This window comes from Eptatretus burgeri, chromosome 17, assembly GCF_056783735.1.
Source record: "Eptatretus burgeri isolate ZD-2024b chromosome 17, Ebu_testis_v1, whole genome shotgun sequence".
Classification (NCBI taxonomy): domain Eukaryota; kingdom Metazoa; phylum Chordata; class Myxini; order Myxiniformes; family Myxinidae; genus Eptatretus; species Eptatretus burgeri.
In genome coordinates this window covers 30,592,461-30,607,630 of record NC_140977.1, presented here as the reverse complement: position 1 = coordinate 30,607,630, position 15,170 = coordinate 30,592,461, and the positions used below count along the sequence as shown (strand labels likewise).

Below are 15,170 nucleotides of genomic sequence, written 5' to 3'. Positions count from 1 at the left end.
GGACCATTATTATTCATTATTTACATCAACAATTTGGATAATGGAGTAAAGAGTAAGCTTTCGAAACTTGCAGATGCCACAAAGCTTGGAGGTGAGGTGGATGGCAGAGGGGGTGGTGATCAAACACAGGAAAGTATTGATACTTGTGGAGATTGGGCAGAAGACTGGCAGATGGAACTTAACCTGAGCAAGTGAAAGGTGTTGGGGATGGGAAAGAACAATGAAAATAGAAATTACAGGATGCAAGGGGTAATTTTGGAGCGTGTCACATGGGAGAAGGATCTGGGGGTGGTAATAGATAAAGGGAGGTAAGCAGGCAGCACAGTGCCAGGCAGCTACAGGTAGAGCAAATCGGGTTTTAGGCTGTATAAGGAGGGGGATCATTTATAAATCAAAGGTGGTGTTAACAATGTACAGGAATTTAGTGAGGCCACATCTAGAATATTGTGTGCAGTTTTGGTCACCATAACTCAGTAAGGACATTGATGTCATCGAGAGGGTTCAGCGTAGGGCTACTAGATCAATTCCAGGCCTATCTTGACTCAGCTATGAGGAGTGGTTGAAGAAGAAGGCTTTATACACCAGAAAGGAGGTGGTTACGAGGAGATATGATAGAAATGTTTCAGAAAATGAAAGGTATCGATAAAATAAGTGCAAATGAATTGTTCAGCAGAGTAGACAGTGATAAGAACAGGGGCCATAGCCTGAGAGTAAAGAAGAGGAGAGTTAAGACTGTAGTAAGGCAGGGGACTTTTACTCAGAGAGTAGTTAATGCATGGAAAGGTCTCCTTGGAAAGATAGTGGCAGCAGAAACAGTAGATAAGTTTAAATTGGAATTAGATAGGTACCTGGAAGTATTGGAGATAGATGGGTATAGGGATGTTGGCAGGACTTTTAGGTGGCGTGACCATTGATGGGTGATTGTGTGAATGTGTGTGGAGTATTGTCTATGGGGGTCTCGTCAAGGAGTGTTGTGTGGTTAATGTTGTGTGTTTTTTTTTACCCAAGAAGTCTTTGCTCATGAAGAAGAAGCTCATGTCCTCTCCCCAGAAAGAAAAAAAAAAATAAAAAAATAAACCAAAGAAAAAAAAACCGACAGAAAAGATTATTAATAATTATTAATACTTTTCTATTATAATAATCCTATTATAATAGGACGAGTCCTGAAGCTTACCTGGATCAGGAGCAAGAGTCACTTAAACCCTCTGCATACTCTCTGAGAACCTGATTTTTAATGCCATGAACAAACTGGTCCATCATGGGTGATGAAGGTTGTGGTCAAGTTTCAGCGAAATTGTGTGCGTCGTTTAAGAGACGAAAGCAAATACCTATTTCAGGGGTCAAAAACTCCCCCATTGACCCCCTTAATGAGTGCAGATTTAGATACGGTCAATACACCTTCATGGGGCATCAGATATGAAATTTGTGGCCAAGTTTCATCAAAATTGTGTGTTTGGTTCAAGTGATAATGATTGAAGTGTTTGCAGACTGACTGACTTGTTCACTCACATACGGACAATGCTCGATTGCATAAGCTCACTGGACTAAAGTTCAGGTGAGCTAAAAACAAACAAAAAAAAACCATTAAATAAATGAAAAAAAAACTACAGAAATAAAAAAAAAAGGAAAAATTTGTGAATTTTTCTTTTTTTGGTCTGGTGTTGATAAATTGGTCTGGTGTTGATAAATTGGTCTGGTGTTGATGTGGCACAGGCATGATGGGCTGAATGGCCTCTTCTTGCATCCAATGTCCTTGTGTATCCTTGTGTACATCATTTGCATTATTACCTAACATTGTCTTGAATGTCAATTTGTAGTTTTATTTTCAGAAACAACAGCAAATGTGATTTTAAAAACCGACAACAACAACAAATTTACAACACCGTCTACTGTCTCACCATGACATACAATCATGGGTGAATAAGGAACGTCAGACTTGGCATGCACGACACCGCACGTCGATCAATGTATTCTTTTTTATTGCGTTCAGCAGAGAGGCAGTGTGGGTACTTTTGTTGTGTATCGCCATGGCTTGCAAACGAACATCTGTCTGGAGAGCCTTTCAACAAAGTGAAAAATTTAACTAAAACCTGAGGATGAGGATGAGGATTCAAATCGATGATTTTGATTTCACTTCCGAGGCTGCACCCATTCTTTAAATCGCCGATCTGAGATGTTGCCGTTTTTAATCGCATAAATGTCTATGCAAGTCTGGCGTTGCTGTAATGTGCGATGGAGTGCTCACTTTTTCGATACGAAGTTGTCTCAACGAAGTTTTGTTTGCACCTGATGCAACACTGTATAAATGTACCTTGCAAAATCCATCCATGAAAATGATCGTCATGGGGTGAACGGCCCTACAAAGATCAATATCAATGATGATGATGATGATGATGATGATGATGAAGCAGCTTGTAGAGTGCTCACAAAGTGGCTTAAGCACTCAAGCAAGCACTCCGACGAAACAGTTGATAAGGAACGGCAGGCTTGGCAAGCAATTAGCGATAGATCGGTCATTATTGAGCACCACCCGGAGACATCCGGAGCATCAATGCCCGAATTGGACAAATGAACACTTATTCTGCCGTTTAAATTTTGAAATTCGGCTCATGTTAAGAAATTCTAGAGGTTATCTCATTTGGAAATTAAATAAAGCCATGAACACTGGCATCTCCAGGTGTTTATAAGCATTGCGATGAATCCAGCGATTCGTATGCATGATGAATAGGGGCATTCGATGAAATGAATGAGGAAAGTGAAAAAAAAATCATGAGCGTTGTATTGTTAAGAAACCGTTGTGGCCTGTTGTGGTCTGTTCCAATTCAAGGCATTGTTGAGCAGGCCAAACAAAAATGGAAAACTAAGGCATCAGTAAGCTGACAAAGGGCCGACTCAGGGCCTGACCAAGGATGACGCCTTGAAAAAGGTTAATTAAATAAGGCCGTTAATTATCTTCAAAAGGGAGGTTTAAATTCACCTAAACAGCCAATTTTCATTCACGCACTACCCTGGAGGTCCCTTAGTATGCATGCAAAGTTTGAGGTCACTCGGTTTCATGGTTTTAGATTTATGGAGGAGACACACTTTATTGCAATAGATGCAGCCTCCGGCTGCTGGTTGCATCATTGCTGGGAACGTGGTGGCTGTGTCACTGATGCTGTCTCCATTGAGAGAATGATCGGTAAGCAGTGGGAATGAGGAGGTAATCAAATGAAAGACCAAATTCTGTATTAGGCCCATTACGAGGAACCCGAATAAGCAAAGAGCAAAGATGGAGTCATCAGGAAGAATCTGGATCGGATTTCAGCCGCTACTCCGCTACCCTCGAACCCATCCAGGCGCAGCCAAGTGAGACTTTCAGAAAAACTGGAACAATTCGCTTTCCCTAGACAGATAAAAGGTTATTATTATGCATGCACCCTGTGGCTGCTGGTTGCATCATTGATGGGAGTGCAGCTGTGTCGCTGATGCAGTGCCCCCTACTTCCAGTCAACTGGGACTCATTTTGCCGACCTCAGAAGGATGACAGGCTGAGTGAACCCACCTGGTGTTATTTAACGGCACAAAAGGGACTCAAACTCAAGACCCTTTGAATATCTTAAGCCAGCCACCTAAACCGTTGAACCAACACCAGGCTTTATCTTGCAAATGTAGTACATTTAGGACGTAGGACACAAAGGACCAAATTGCACGGAATGATCTCGGTGTTTGTAGCCTTTTGCTCCGATGACGTTCTCGCACTCAAAATATCAGCCGCACCTCGTTTCCCACGGTGTTTATCAGCTCGTCATTGATAAATTCCATTAGCTTGTTCGCCAACGCAGATTGACGCTCGTTTTCATGAAGTCTCGTGTTCCAATGAATGACATCTGACTTTCGAACATCATTAAACTTTTCTCAAGAACAGTCATGAAAAGGAAGTATGTTAAAAACAATCGTCAAATTGAAACGGAATGAAGGAAAAGGGGCTATCGACATGTTATTCAAGGGGACGGAAGGGAACACGATGGAGAGAAAAAAAAAGGGAGGGGGAGGGGGCAGGGGGTATGTTTGGAGAGGGGAGAGAGAGAAGGTAGAAGGATGATTACGAGCAAGGATAGAAAGAAAGGGAAGGGGAGAGCATGATGATTGAGACGTATTAAACGAAGATGGGACGGAGGCGACGAGTGCACAATTGCACCACATCTGTGTGCGGCCCGTACGGTCTTTGATGTCGGTGCAATTCAAGCGATATCGACTTTACAAAGATACGGAGACATGCAAACCCACCTGCCATTATGCACCCCAGCCTCGTCACAGCTGTTGTCACTGCTGGAATGATGCCTTTGCTTCTTTTTCTTCTTCTTCTTCATTTTCTTCCTTTTCTTTCCTTCTTCTGCTAGATTCTTCTTAAGCTGAACATTTCATGACCAGAAAAAAAAGTAAATGGAAGTTATTAACTTAAACAAACAAACAAAGAAAATGCGGGTGAATATGTTGGTGCTCATCCTCGTAAGACAAACACAATCATCCCATCATTCCTGTAGGTGGGACTGGCATGATCCTCTCAATACAGGTGTGGCACCCTCCAAATACCAGGTGATGGGGCACCCACTATGTCATGTGGCAAATATTCTTCTTCTTCTTCTTCTTCTTCTTTCATATGCAGTACATGGCTGTGGGTAGCATCATCTGCTGGGTGATGCAGTTCCATCCGTAGGAAAAGGCAGAAATTTGTAATCTGTTCAGGATGCCGGCGATAGCTCGCCTACTCTTCGCCAATGAAACTGAGAGATCTTTAACGCGCACCAACTAATGCTGGCAGACGGAACACCAAATGAGCGTCCATCCGAGCCAGCGGCACACACATTGATGAATCATGCGAAGTGTTGAACACCAGGATGACAGGTTATACCTTCAAACCCAGGCTATTCAAATGAATAGCATTACCCGTTGGTTATTCCCTTATTTCCTTTCTACCCCATTTCAATATGTGCAACGAAGACAACGGCTGATGCTCGTCAATATCTTTAATATGCACAAGGATGACCTGCTTACCATCTCCTTGATCTTCTTCATCTTGATGGGATTTTTCAGCATTTCTCTTTTCCTTTCTTCTTCTTTTTTCCTTCAGAGACAAACAAAGTGCTTCATTGGATGTTCAGAGACAAATCGATGATTTTTGAAGGGGAAAAGCGGTTGGGGGAAGGGGGCACATAATATGAACAATAACCTTTAATCAAACACTTACACAAAGTGAAAAGAGAGCATTGCACAAGTGGAATGATATTTGGGTCATTCTACTGGAAACCAACAAAATGCTGTGCCCCAACAATGAGCACCTATTCCATTGCTACATCGGCATTCCAGGTGCAAACAAGCTAAAGGAGATAAATATCATTCGAGTTATCCGAGGAGAGGGGGAGGGAGGGGAGCTAAAACACCTAGGGAGTGATATCTCGTATTTAAAGGCGGTTTGTGGATGATTATTTGGCAAGGCTTTACAAATCATGATGCCGAGACAGATTCCACAAGATTATACGTCTGAAGGCCACTGGAAGGCAGTATACAAACTCATGCAAGTGTTTCAGCAACTTGGAAGAGGTAAGTTGGCACATGTGGCTTCAATTCTACCATTTCAATTTCCCCACTGCTCAAGTTGTTGTTGTTGTTGGTGGTGGTGTTGTTGTTCTCTTTCCTTTTGTAAGGAGTGAGGTCCGATGGCACCAAGCTTCTGTCCTGCCTTGACCACGATACTCCTCCACCTCCCTCTGTCCTCAGCCAACTCTCTCCTCTCTCCAAACACCCCCCTACCTTACGGATATCCCTCCTCACACATTCCTCCCACCTCAATCACAGTCCACCTCTTTTCCTCCGACCTTGCTCCCTCAACCTATCTGCTCTCTTTGCCATTCTCTCTTCCTCCATCCACACCAAGTGTCCAGCCCATCTCAGTCGGAATTTCATCAATCTCCCCGTCAAGCTCATCTGCACACCAATCAGCTCCCACAGTTCATTCATCTTCCTTCTATCCACCCTCTTCACTCCAGCAATCCTCCTGACACAGTTGTTCTCACAAATCTGCAGTCTCTGCTGTTGTGTGTCAGTGACACTGTCTTCAGGCCATAAAGGAAGGCTGGCATTGCACATGACATCAGAACTTTCCCTTTCAATTTCCTTTATATCTTTCTGTCTGCCATTACTCCCTCCACACCTCTGCCTTGGACATACCACCCTCGGCCACTGTTCCCCACAGATAATCAAACCTATTTCCCTGTCTGATCTCCTTCCCCTCTAACCTGATATTCATTTCTGTTCTCTGCTGCCTGACCCACATCACTTCAGTCTTCTCCATACTCATCATCAGCCCATGCTTCCCAAATGCCTCCATCCACTCCCCAAGTACCTCTTGCATCTCCCACCCACTCTCCACCAAAACAGCCAGATCACCCACTTACTGCATCCTCCCCATACTACCCCTCACGTTCACCTTCCTGCTTACCAACTCCATCACCATGATAAGCATGAGTGGGCTGAGAGTGCTTCCCTGCCTCAAACCGATGTTCATGCTGAACTCCTCAAACATCCTAGGACCAACCAAAACTCTTCCCTTCGTTCCCTTGTACATCCCTGCCACCAACCTGACTTCTGCTTCCGGCACTCCCATCTATCTCAGTGGCACCATCAACATATCTGTCAGGACAGTGTGATCGGCCTTCTTCAGGTCCACAAATCCCAATACCATCTCACCTTGCTCAAGTATCATTCTAAAATAAGCAATTTAGTGGTGACTGACTGCTTTTTGGACCTTTTCGTTTTTGTGTATTTTTTGGGGAAAAAAAAATCGTTGCACATTTCATGTCTCCCAATGATTGTATATATAAAATTTCATTGAGAAAAAAAAAATGTTTATAAATGTGCCCGTAATTACATTTTTTGGTTTGACCTTTTGACCCCACCTTAGGGCCGCATGGGGTGGGGCCAAAATGGTACTGCACTCGTAACTTCTTGCAATGTGGTAATCATAACCCCAAAGTTTGGTGAATATCGGCATAACTGTTTCGGAGGAGATAGCGTGACGGACGGACAGAAAAACAGCCATTCCAATACCTCCCCATTTATTTTTCAAAAAGCGTGGTAATAAAAATAGAGCCAACAAAACAATTACACCAAAGTGTGAAGAGCGCTGTGAGGCAGCCGCATTGGTGGTTTTGTCTTATTTTCATCGAACATTTAAGAGCAATGTAATGAGCGTTTAACAAATTGCAATCGGCCTGAAACTAGACAAAAGGTCAAAGGGTTCTCGTGTTATATTTTGCGAATGAGATTGCATGATATCAGAACAATGTTGCCTGTATACCAAACAAGTACAATGTGTGCATGTCTACATCTTCTGAGCTTGCTTATCGATAACATCTGTGTGGTATATTAATCACGTCATTAAACTTCAGCAAAGTGGAACCCACCTGATGAGGAATAGTGGATCCTCACGGATTTTGACGGCAATGTCCACAACAGTATTGGCAGCGGGGTCACCATACGTGGCTTCAGAAAGCAAAAGTTTCTCACAAGGCCCAGGCTCCTCAGCAGCTAGTTTTTCGTTGGCATAGCGGTCAATAGGCTTGCCAAGCAGGTAGGCCTCACGGTCCACCATGCTGCTGACACCACTATACATCCAGTCGAGCCTTTCCGACTTCTTTCTGCAATGATCACGATGAAGTGACGGGGTCATTAATTAATTTAACAAATGCAGACAGCAGTATTTTTGGAAAGCGGCACACAACGGCTTACGTATCTTCACACAACAGGATGAACGGATAGTTAATGTACACAAGTGAGTGCCAACATGTGTGACGCCAAAAGAAGTGGCTTTTAAGATCCAATATCTTGACTGACAAAATGCCAGAACAATAGTTTGTGGTCAAATCCGATTCCATTGGAAAGAAAACCTGAATTGAACAACTCATTATGTCTTGCAAGTATGGTACCTGTAAGTTATCCTGTCAGTCTGATGATGCAGACCTGCCATTTGTCAACCCAGGTATCCCCAAGCAAATGTAGTTAAAGTCCTCAATAGTCACATTGGCAAAAAAGATTCCCCCCCCCCTCATCCCAGCATAGCATAATTGCATTAATATGTGATGGGATCCTTCCCAAACACGACAGATTCACAGATTGCATTTGTCATCCTTTTTGGCTTGTTGGAGGTCACAAGCATCGAATTATAAGGTTGAGGTCGATGGGTCCGATTGCAGAGATGCACAGTCAGGATTTTTTTTTTTTTTTTTTTACGGTGAATCACGGCAGCTGGATAAGAAAATAAAAACAGATTGAAAAATAAAAACAACATATTTTTTATAAAGTCAACCAAGCCAGGTGATGACAGAATGTCCAAGTCATCCCCTTGGAAATTATCCGGTTAAAAAAAAAATTTTTGATGCTTTTCAAATGAGAGTTCATCAAACACCTTTCCCCACGCAGTCTTGAGAAAAAAGGACATGGGAAGAGTCTTTTCAACGGTTGCTTTTCATTTTGCACTGAACAAACAGCGCTAGGTGCCACCATATTTGTCCGAATGCTGAATCTCAGTGACTCTGCCCTCAGGGTACACACGGTACGACTAAACAGGAGGATTTTGTTTATATTAAGTGCCAAGAAGTTGATTAGTGTTTTGCGAAGTGTGAAGAGTAATGTAATGTTTATAATTCTGTTCAAGTATACAATTTAATTTAAATTATGTAAAGATTTCAACTGTAGATATTTTTTTATGTTATTTTTTTGGAAGTTTACCGTCATTGATGCAGCGTCTTTTACACCACCATATTTAACACATTATACTCGTTATTCGTACCTGTTTTTATCCTACATGACGTCCTTAAAAACAGTATGATTCCTGTTTGAAATTATTTTCCATGCTGTTTGACTGCCAGACAGGCAAAAAGAATTAAAAAAAATTATCACACTCCTCTCTGTGCCTGCGTGATTGGATTTTTTTAATATTTCTTTTTGGTATACTTTGTCGAGGATCAGATGAGAGCTAACACACAGAACGTATAACAAAGGGAGCAGGAAACAAGAGGGGTGGGAGAGGGAAGCACAAAACAGTGAGGAACAGAGACATGAGATCTGTGGAAGGGAGAGGGATTTGGTGGGGTAAACGTGGGTATACAAGATGGACATCACAGGGACTTTCAGGAAGGAAAGCAGGGAATGTGAAGGAGTTGGGTTTGTGGTGGATTAACAGGGGAAGAAAAGATCATGGCTTTGGATGGGGGAAGATAAGAGATGATGATGAACAGCAGTTTTGAAGACCTGGAGGGAAGAGTGGGATTGAAGAGAGTGTGAGAGTTTGTTCCAAAAGTGGGAAAAAAGGAGGAATGAAAGAGGGAAGGTGAACAGCGATTCTTGATTTTGGTAGTTTTACCAGAAGGAGGTTATTTGGCGGACCTTGAGCACACTGCGGAAATATTAGGGGGACAGAGTAGGGGGTGCAATGCCGGAGAGGAGACGGTACAAGATAGAAAGACCACTGACCAGCCTGCGGTGAGAGAGTGAGAGGCCCAAATACTCAGCCTCATCGTGGGAGATACCAATGATTCTTAATGCCTTGGTTTCCACAGCGTGAATCCGAGAAAGGTGAGAGGCGGGAGCACCAGCCCAGAGGGGAGAGCAGTACTCCATCAGGCTGCGGATGAAAGCTGGGGGAGAGAGTCAGTCCAAGTGGGTCAGATGATACACTTGATCTGCGGGAGAGGAGTGTATTGACCTGGAAGCTTTGACATCGGGTTGCAGAGGCCTTGGAGCAGTCCACATTGTTTGATGCAATGCGGACTGTTTCTTCTTCTTTTTCCTTTCGTATGCAGCACATAGCAGTGGATAGCATCATTTTCTGGAGGTGCAGCTGTGATGCTGATACAGTGCCCCCTGTAGGTTAGTGCAGGAATTTGTAATTTATCCAGGGTGCCGGCGATAACTTGACGACTCCGCAAAGGACACCATGGGTCTTTAACCTCCACCAACTAATGCTGGCAGACTGGACACCCAGTTTAACGTCCTTCCGAGGCTCGGCAGTCCTACGTACACAACGACTGATTGATGCAGCACCCTGCCTGCAAAACGCCAAGATGAGAGTTTACATCTGGGTCGAGATTCAAACAGGATAGACAGCTCAGAGGTAGGTTTGCATACCTCTACGCGATGCTACGAGCCCCCGTGGGAACTGCTGTATGACAGTGTGATATTACTTTTGTGACACCGATTACTAAAAGATTTCTGAATTACGGTTCCCAGAAAAGGGATGTATTTTGACTCAACAGGATAATATTGGCTGGAGATTCCAAACAGTAACTATGACTGCTTTATCAGAAATCCAGAGGGTGGAATGTCACAGGTAATGAATGTGTAATGGTAAAGGTAATGTCACAACATTGAACAACGCATTAATATTTATCATGGAATTTATAGCTTCAATGGAAAGCATCAACTTTAATATTTATACTTTGGATTTCTCAAGCATTTTGCTCAGTCCTGATAACACCATTTTTAGAGTCTGAATTTGATCCAAACCAAACACCCCCTCCAACTATCATTCATCTTCATCCATCCCTCCTTTCCTACTCCCCCTCCCCACCCCTCCCCCTATGTTCATGCAGGTCCTTGCCTCATGACTCCGGTATCCTCGGCGTGCCTCTGTATCTCCTCCCGTGCTCGCTCATCAGCCAATTCCTTCTGCAACTCCTCAATCTTTTTCCTCTCCCCTTCGTGTTTCTGCTCAACTTTCCACACCCGCTCGATGTTGCGCATTGTCTGCGGGTGCCAGCTTTTCTTCATGTTCTGCAGAAACAGATGGTCACACAAGCACACTCACCGACAAGCTGTACATTTGCATCTACAACTAGAACGGCACTCGGTAGAGCGCATATCTCTGCCAGGCTGAACAGTTAACGTTTTGCATCCCACCAATGGACCCGGACCTGAACCAAAATCGAATCGGCTTGTTCTTGTCACCTAACCAACTCATCTACCAGTTTTGTCATAACTTGTTCACAACTTTTTGAAATATCATGCCACACTGTCAGACCCCGCTATTTCTGGGGGATATGGTCCTGAAAAATGCCGCGAACGTCAGTGTCCACGAATGTCGGGGCATTGTTTTTTTTTTTTTTTTTTAAACATGGTCGAGGCTCGTGGAAGAGCGATTACACAGAACAAATCAGGACACAAAATAACAAAGGGAACGGCAGGAGAAAGGGGAAACACCAACAGCAACACGGAGAGAGAAAGTAGATGGAGATGAACAAATAAGGAATGCAGGAAACGATAAGGGGTAAGAGAGATGGCAAAGGGAAGACAACATGGATACAAAAGCAAAATTGTGTTTGACCAGTTTGTGATTTTGTCGAGGTCCGAGGACAGGGGAGAGGCTGCTGCCAATCTGTCAGAAGGATGAGAGATGTCATGGCAGAGAGTGAAGTCATCAGCAAAGAGATAGAGGATTTTACAGAGAGTCAGTGAGATCATTGATGAAGATTAAGAATAATGTGGAGCCTAGAACACTGCCTGGGGTGCTCCAGCCTTGACAGGGAGATGAGATGAAAGGGTTCCGTTGAGAAGTACACGTTGACTACGAGAGTAGAAGTAGTCAGTAAATCCTTTTTTGCCTCATCTCTCAATGGTGAGGAATCACTTGAAAATTAAAACAGAACAGCACTCTTCGACATCACGATGTCAACCGATATTCTTCCGCCCACATTACTACATCATCATAATAGTTGTATCAAGTTTGATTTAAATGCCTTCAGCTGTTCTCAAGTATCACATTTTTACCTCACATGACCTCTGACCTCAAAATCTAATCACTTCATCTTTACATCACTATACATACTTGCAACAAATTTGGTCAAAATCCCATCACTGGTTCACAAGTTAGCGCAGTAGCAGATTATTTTTTTTAACCTCATGTGAACTCTGACCTTTGACCTTGTGGCAGAAAAATAATTATATTCATGTACTCTCAATTATAATGGTTGCTGGTGCTTTATAAATTTAAATTTTATGCTATTCGTCGAATTGGCTGTCAGTTATGTTTCCATTTACCCAAGAGGGTTTTGACCTAAATGTTGATAAAAGGAATTTCTTACGATGGAACAAAGTGACCTGGTTGATAACACTGCAACTTTTGCCATGACCTAGTGGACACATATTGCAGTTGGAGTTATGTTGCCTAACGCTTATCAGCCCCCTCCACTCCCACAAAAGCATATAAAAGCCAGGAAATGTAATCTTAGCTTCATGCAAATCATTGTGGATGTTTACCATCTCAGTGGTATGGACTCCGTGGTACCATGAAAGAATAAATGTTCTCTGATCGAAATGTACTTTTCGTTGTGGACAGTGAATTGAATTGTTTTCTTATTAAGTTGAGTAGTAGGATTTACACCGAGTTGGTTAACAACAAAATTCCACAACAACCTCGACTCCAAAATCTAAGCAGTTCATTTTTGAATCATTATATATACATGCACCAATTCTGACTTAGATCCCTTCAGCCGTTCTTAAGTTATCGCGGTAATGAAAACCGATCACGGACGGACGCACAGAAAACCCGAAACCTGAAGCTTCCAAGAACTTCATCGGTGGAGCCATAAAAAAAAATTCTCGCATCCGAATCCGGATTTTCACCAAAATCTAATCACTTAGCTTATGTCAAACACTCAATTCCTCCACCATGTTTGGTCCGAATCCGTGCACAACTTTTTAAGATACCGTGCTACATATTGTTTTTGGCTCCATCTCTCAATGCTGAAGAATCACTTGAGAAATTCTTGTATCTGGATTCTGATCTTCACCAAAATCTAATCAATTCATCTTTGTCACACACCCAACTTTTCCACCAGGCTTCATCTGAATCCGTCCACAATTTCCTGCTCACAGATAAACAGACAGGGGTGGAAACATATTCATAAACATCCACCTTTAGTTGTGGAGGTAATAAAGTGAAACATTGCGCCATTCCTTCTTTTAACAATATGAACGTCTCACGGTCTACGGCGCCTTTGTTCACAACTCGACGCTACACTCCTCTCCCTATAAGCTTGTGCACCCATTTGAGTGTCCTCATTCCCAGATGCTGTCAAATCTAAAGGTCCGTTTCATTGACATCTCCCACAAAGAAACAGAGTTCCAGGGTGTTCCTTCCTCATCAAAGACAGGATAGTGGACTGTTTCTAACACCTTTATCTATTAGTCTTGCTCTGTCTGAGTGATCCCCACCCTCCATCCATCCATCCATCCATCCATCGGGACCATACACTGTGCAGAGCGTTGGTGCTGCCAAAGCAGTTTCCTGGGCTATGGGGCACAATCCTGGACAGGTCACCACTCCGACACAGGATACCAGCAAGCTGGCACTCGTTTTGCCGACCTCAGAAAGGCGACAGGCAGAGTCAACCCCACCTGGTGTTAATTCAACAGCCAAATGGGATTTGAACTCAGGATCTGAGGATCCCAAGCCCAACACCCGAACCATTAAGCCAACACCAGACAAAGACCCTCACCCTCACCACACGAGAAGCATGTGTTCTTACAGTAAACCCCTCCTTCTGTTAACCCCTGAAAAATCCAGGCTTCCTGCTCACTTCCACTGGTTGGAAGATTTATGGTAGCACACCACTAATGTCATCTTCCATTCCCTACCTGTGATGTTTACACCCCACATGATGCAGTGGGACATCCACTCTCACAGAAACACACTCATCGGTGCTCAGCCTTGCCATCCTCCCCAGCTGCTCCAGGACGCACACCTCCTTCCAGCAACCCCGGTCGGGCTAAAATCCCAAAACCCACGTCTACCGCACGCCTTAACTCCTTCGTTTCTTTCTTCGGTTTGTGTCACCACCATGATGATGCTTTGCAATCTCCCCTGGGCTCCAAGCAGGTATAGTACAATGCCATCTCATGTCATCCCCTGTACCCTACCCTTGATCTTTTTTTTTTTCGAGTCCCATCACACCCCTACCTAACCCTCAAACTTGCAGGTTAATCGGTTTCCTCTCATCCTCGATTCTGGTTTATACACTACGTTGTTTGCCGTTACCCCCACTGTGTCCTCGCTCTTCAATGAGCCTCGACCTTGTGTAATAATGTATTTTTAGAGCTGACAGAGGGGATGTCCCAATGCATCCGAGCTTGGGATGTTCGTTACAATGAGGTTTCACTCGATGCGATCCAATGTAAACGAAACCCGTTTACATCGACCCAGCTTACCAGGTCGCCACCCCCCATGATGACTGCTTGGGGGCCCCTCGCCCTTCGCTTCCGGCTGATAAAACGAGCACAGTCCTCCTCGGTACAAACACAGCAGTCCTGGAGGACCCGCGGGTACGAACAGGCTCGTCAACACCGAAGGAAGCGCTGGATCGACGAGAGCGGCATGAGGAGAAGAAAGATCAACCAATGAACACTGAACCGATGATCGTCTTCAAAAAACGACGGAAACAACTTCCGGGTTGTTCGGGCTGACGGGGAGCAGCGAACGAGCGACGGGGGCGCAAACGGATTTAAAAATCGGTCACAACGGAGAAACAAACACTCGTGAACATAATATTATCGTCAACAAGGATGAACATGACTGAATTCTATGGAGAATATCAGAGATGATGTTCCGATGATAATAATAATAATAATTTTAACAATCACCAAACATGAATCGCTTCCGGGTTGGTGAACTTTCACCCGGATGTGTTTTCGTGGTGGCCATGAGGGTTTGTGAGCGGGATTTGGCGCTTTCTGGTGGTCATTCTGGTGGTTTACGGCTTTTATTTCGTGTTCTTTTCTGGATTCATTTCGCTAACTTTCTGTTGGTTCCTGAATGCAGGAAATGTCGTGATAACGTTACTTTGGAACAAAATGAATCCTTCATTTCTCTCCGGACCAGCAGACTGGATAAGTTCCAAGCATTATCGTTTACCCAAACCAGTCTTTACCCTTACCCGGTAAGATGGTGTGCAAGAACCGACAAAGCAAAGCCAAAGAACAACTAAATATCAGTTCACATCAGGAGCCATCTATTTATTACGTTCGCAAACGTGATTATGATGCATTTTCTTTACTTCTTCTCCCCACCCCTCTCTTTATCTCACTCTCTCCATCTCTCTCTCTCTCTCTCTCTCTCTCTCTCTCTCTCTCTCTCT

At 43.7% G+C, this 15,170-nt stretch overlaps 2 protein-coding genes across 5 annotated transcripts in view; one reads left to right on the top strand and one right to left on the bottom strand.

Moving 5' to 3' along the window:
- The window catches only part of CWC25 (CWC25 spliceosome associated protein), a 33,877-nt gene extending 19,363 nt beyond the window's left edge, over nt 1-14,514 (bottom strand). Inside the window, exons 1-5 of the mRNA XM_085863042.1 lie at nt 14,245-14,514; nt 10,640-10,812; nt 7,446-7,679; nt 5,038-5,107; nt 4,270-4,394 (exon numbers count right to left, since the gene is read on the bottom strand). Of these exons, the coding sequence (XP_085719168.1) occupies nt 4,270-4,394; nt 5,038-5,107; nt 7,446-7,679; nt 10,640-10,812; nt 14,245-14,262 (620 nt within the window). The 5' untranslated portion in view covers nt 14,263-14,514. The remainder of the gene's footprint in view (nt 1-4,269; nt 4,395-5,037; nt 5,108-7,445; nt 7,680-10,639; nt 10,813-14,244) is intronic.
- Nucleotides 14,515-14,694: 180 nt separating this feature from the next.
- Nucleotides 14,695-15,170, top strand: part of GTPBP6 (GTP binding protein 6) — a 22,464-nt gene continuing 21,988 nt past the window's right edge. The window contains exons 1-2 of one of the 4 annotated variants that reach the window (XM_085860964.1): nt 14,695-14,741; nt 14,855-14,972. The gene's annotated coding sequence lies outside the window, so the exon portion shown is untranslated. Of the gene's footprint in view, nt 14,782-14,854; nt 14,973-15,045; nt 15,066-15,170 lie in introns of those variants that run through there. The other 3 variants (XM_085860966.1, XM_085860968.1, XM_085860965.1) reach the window with 3 other exon arrangements.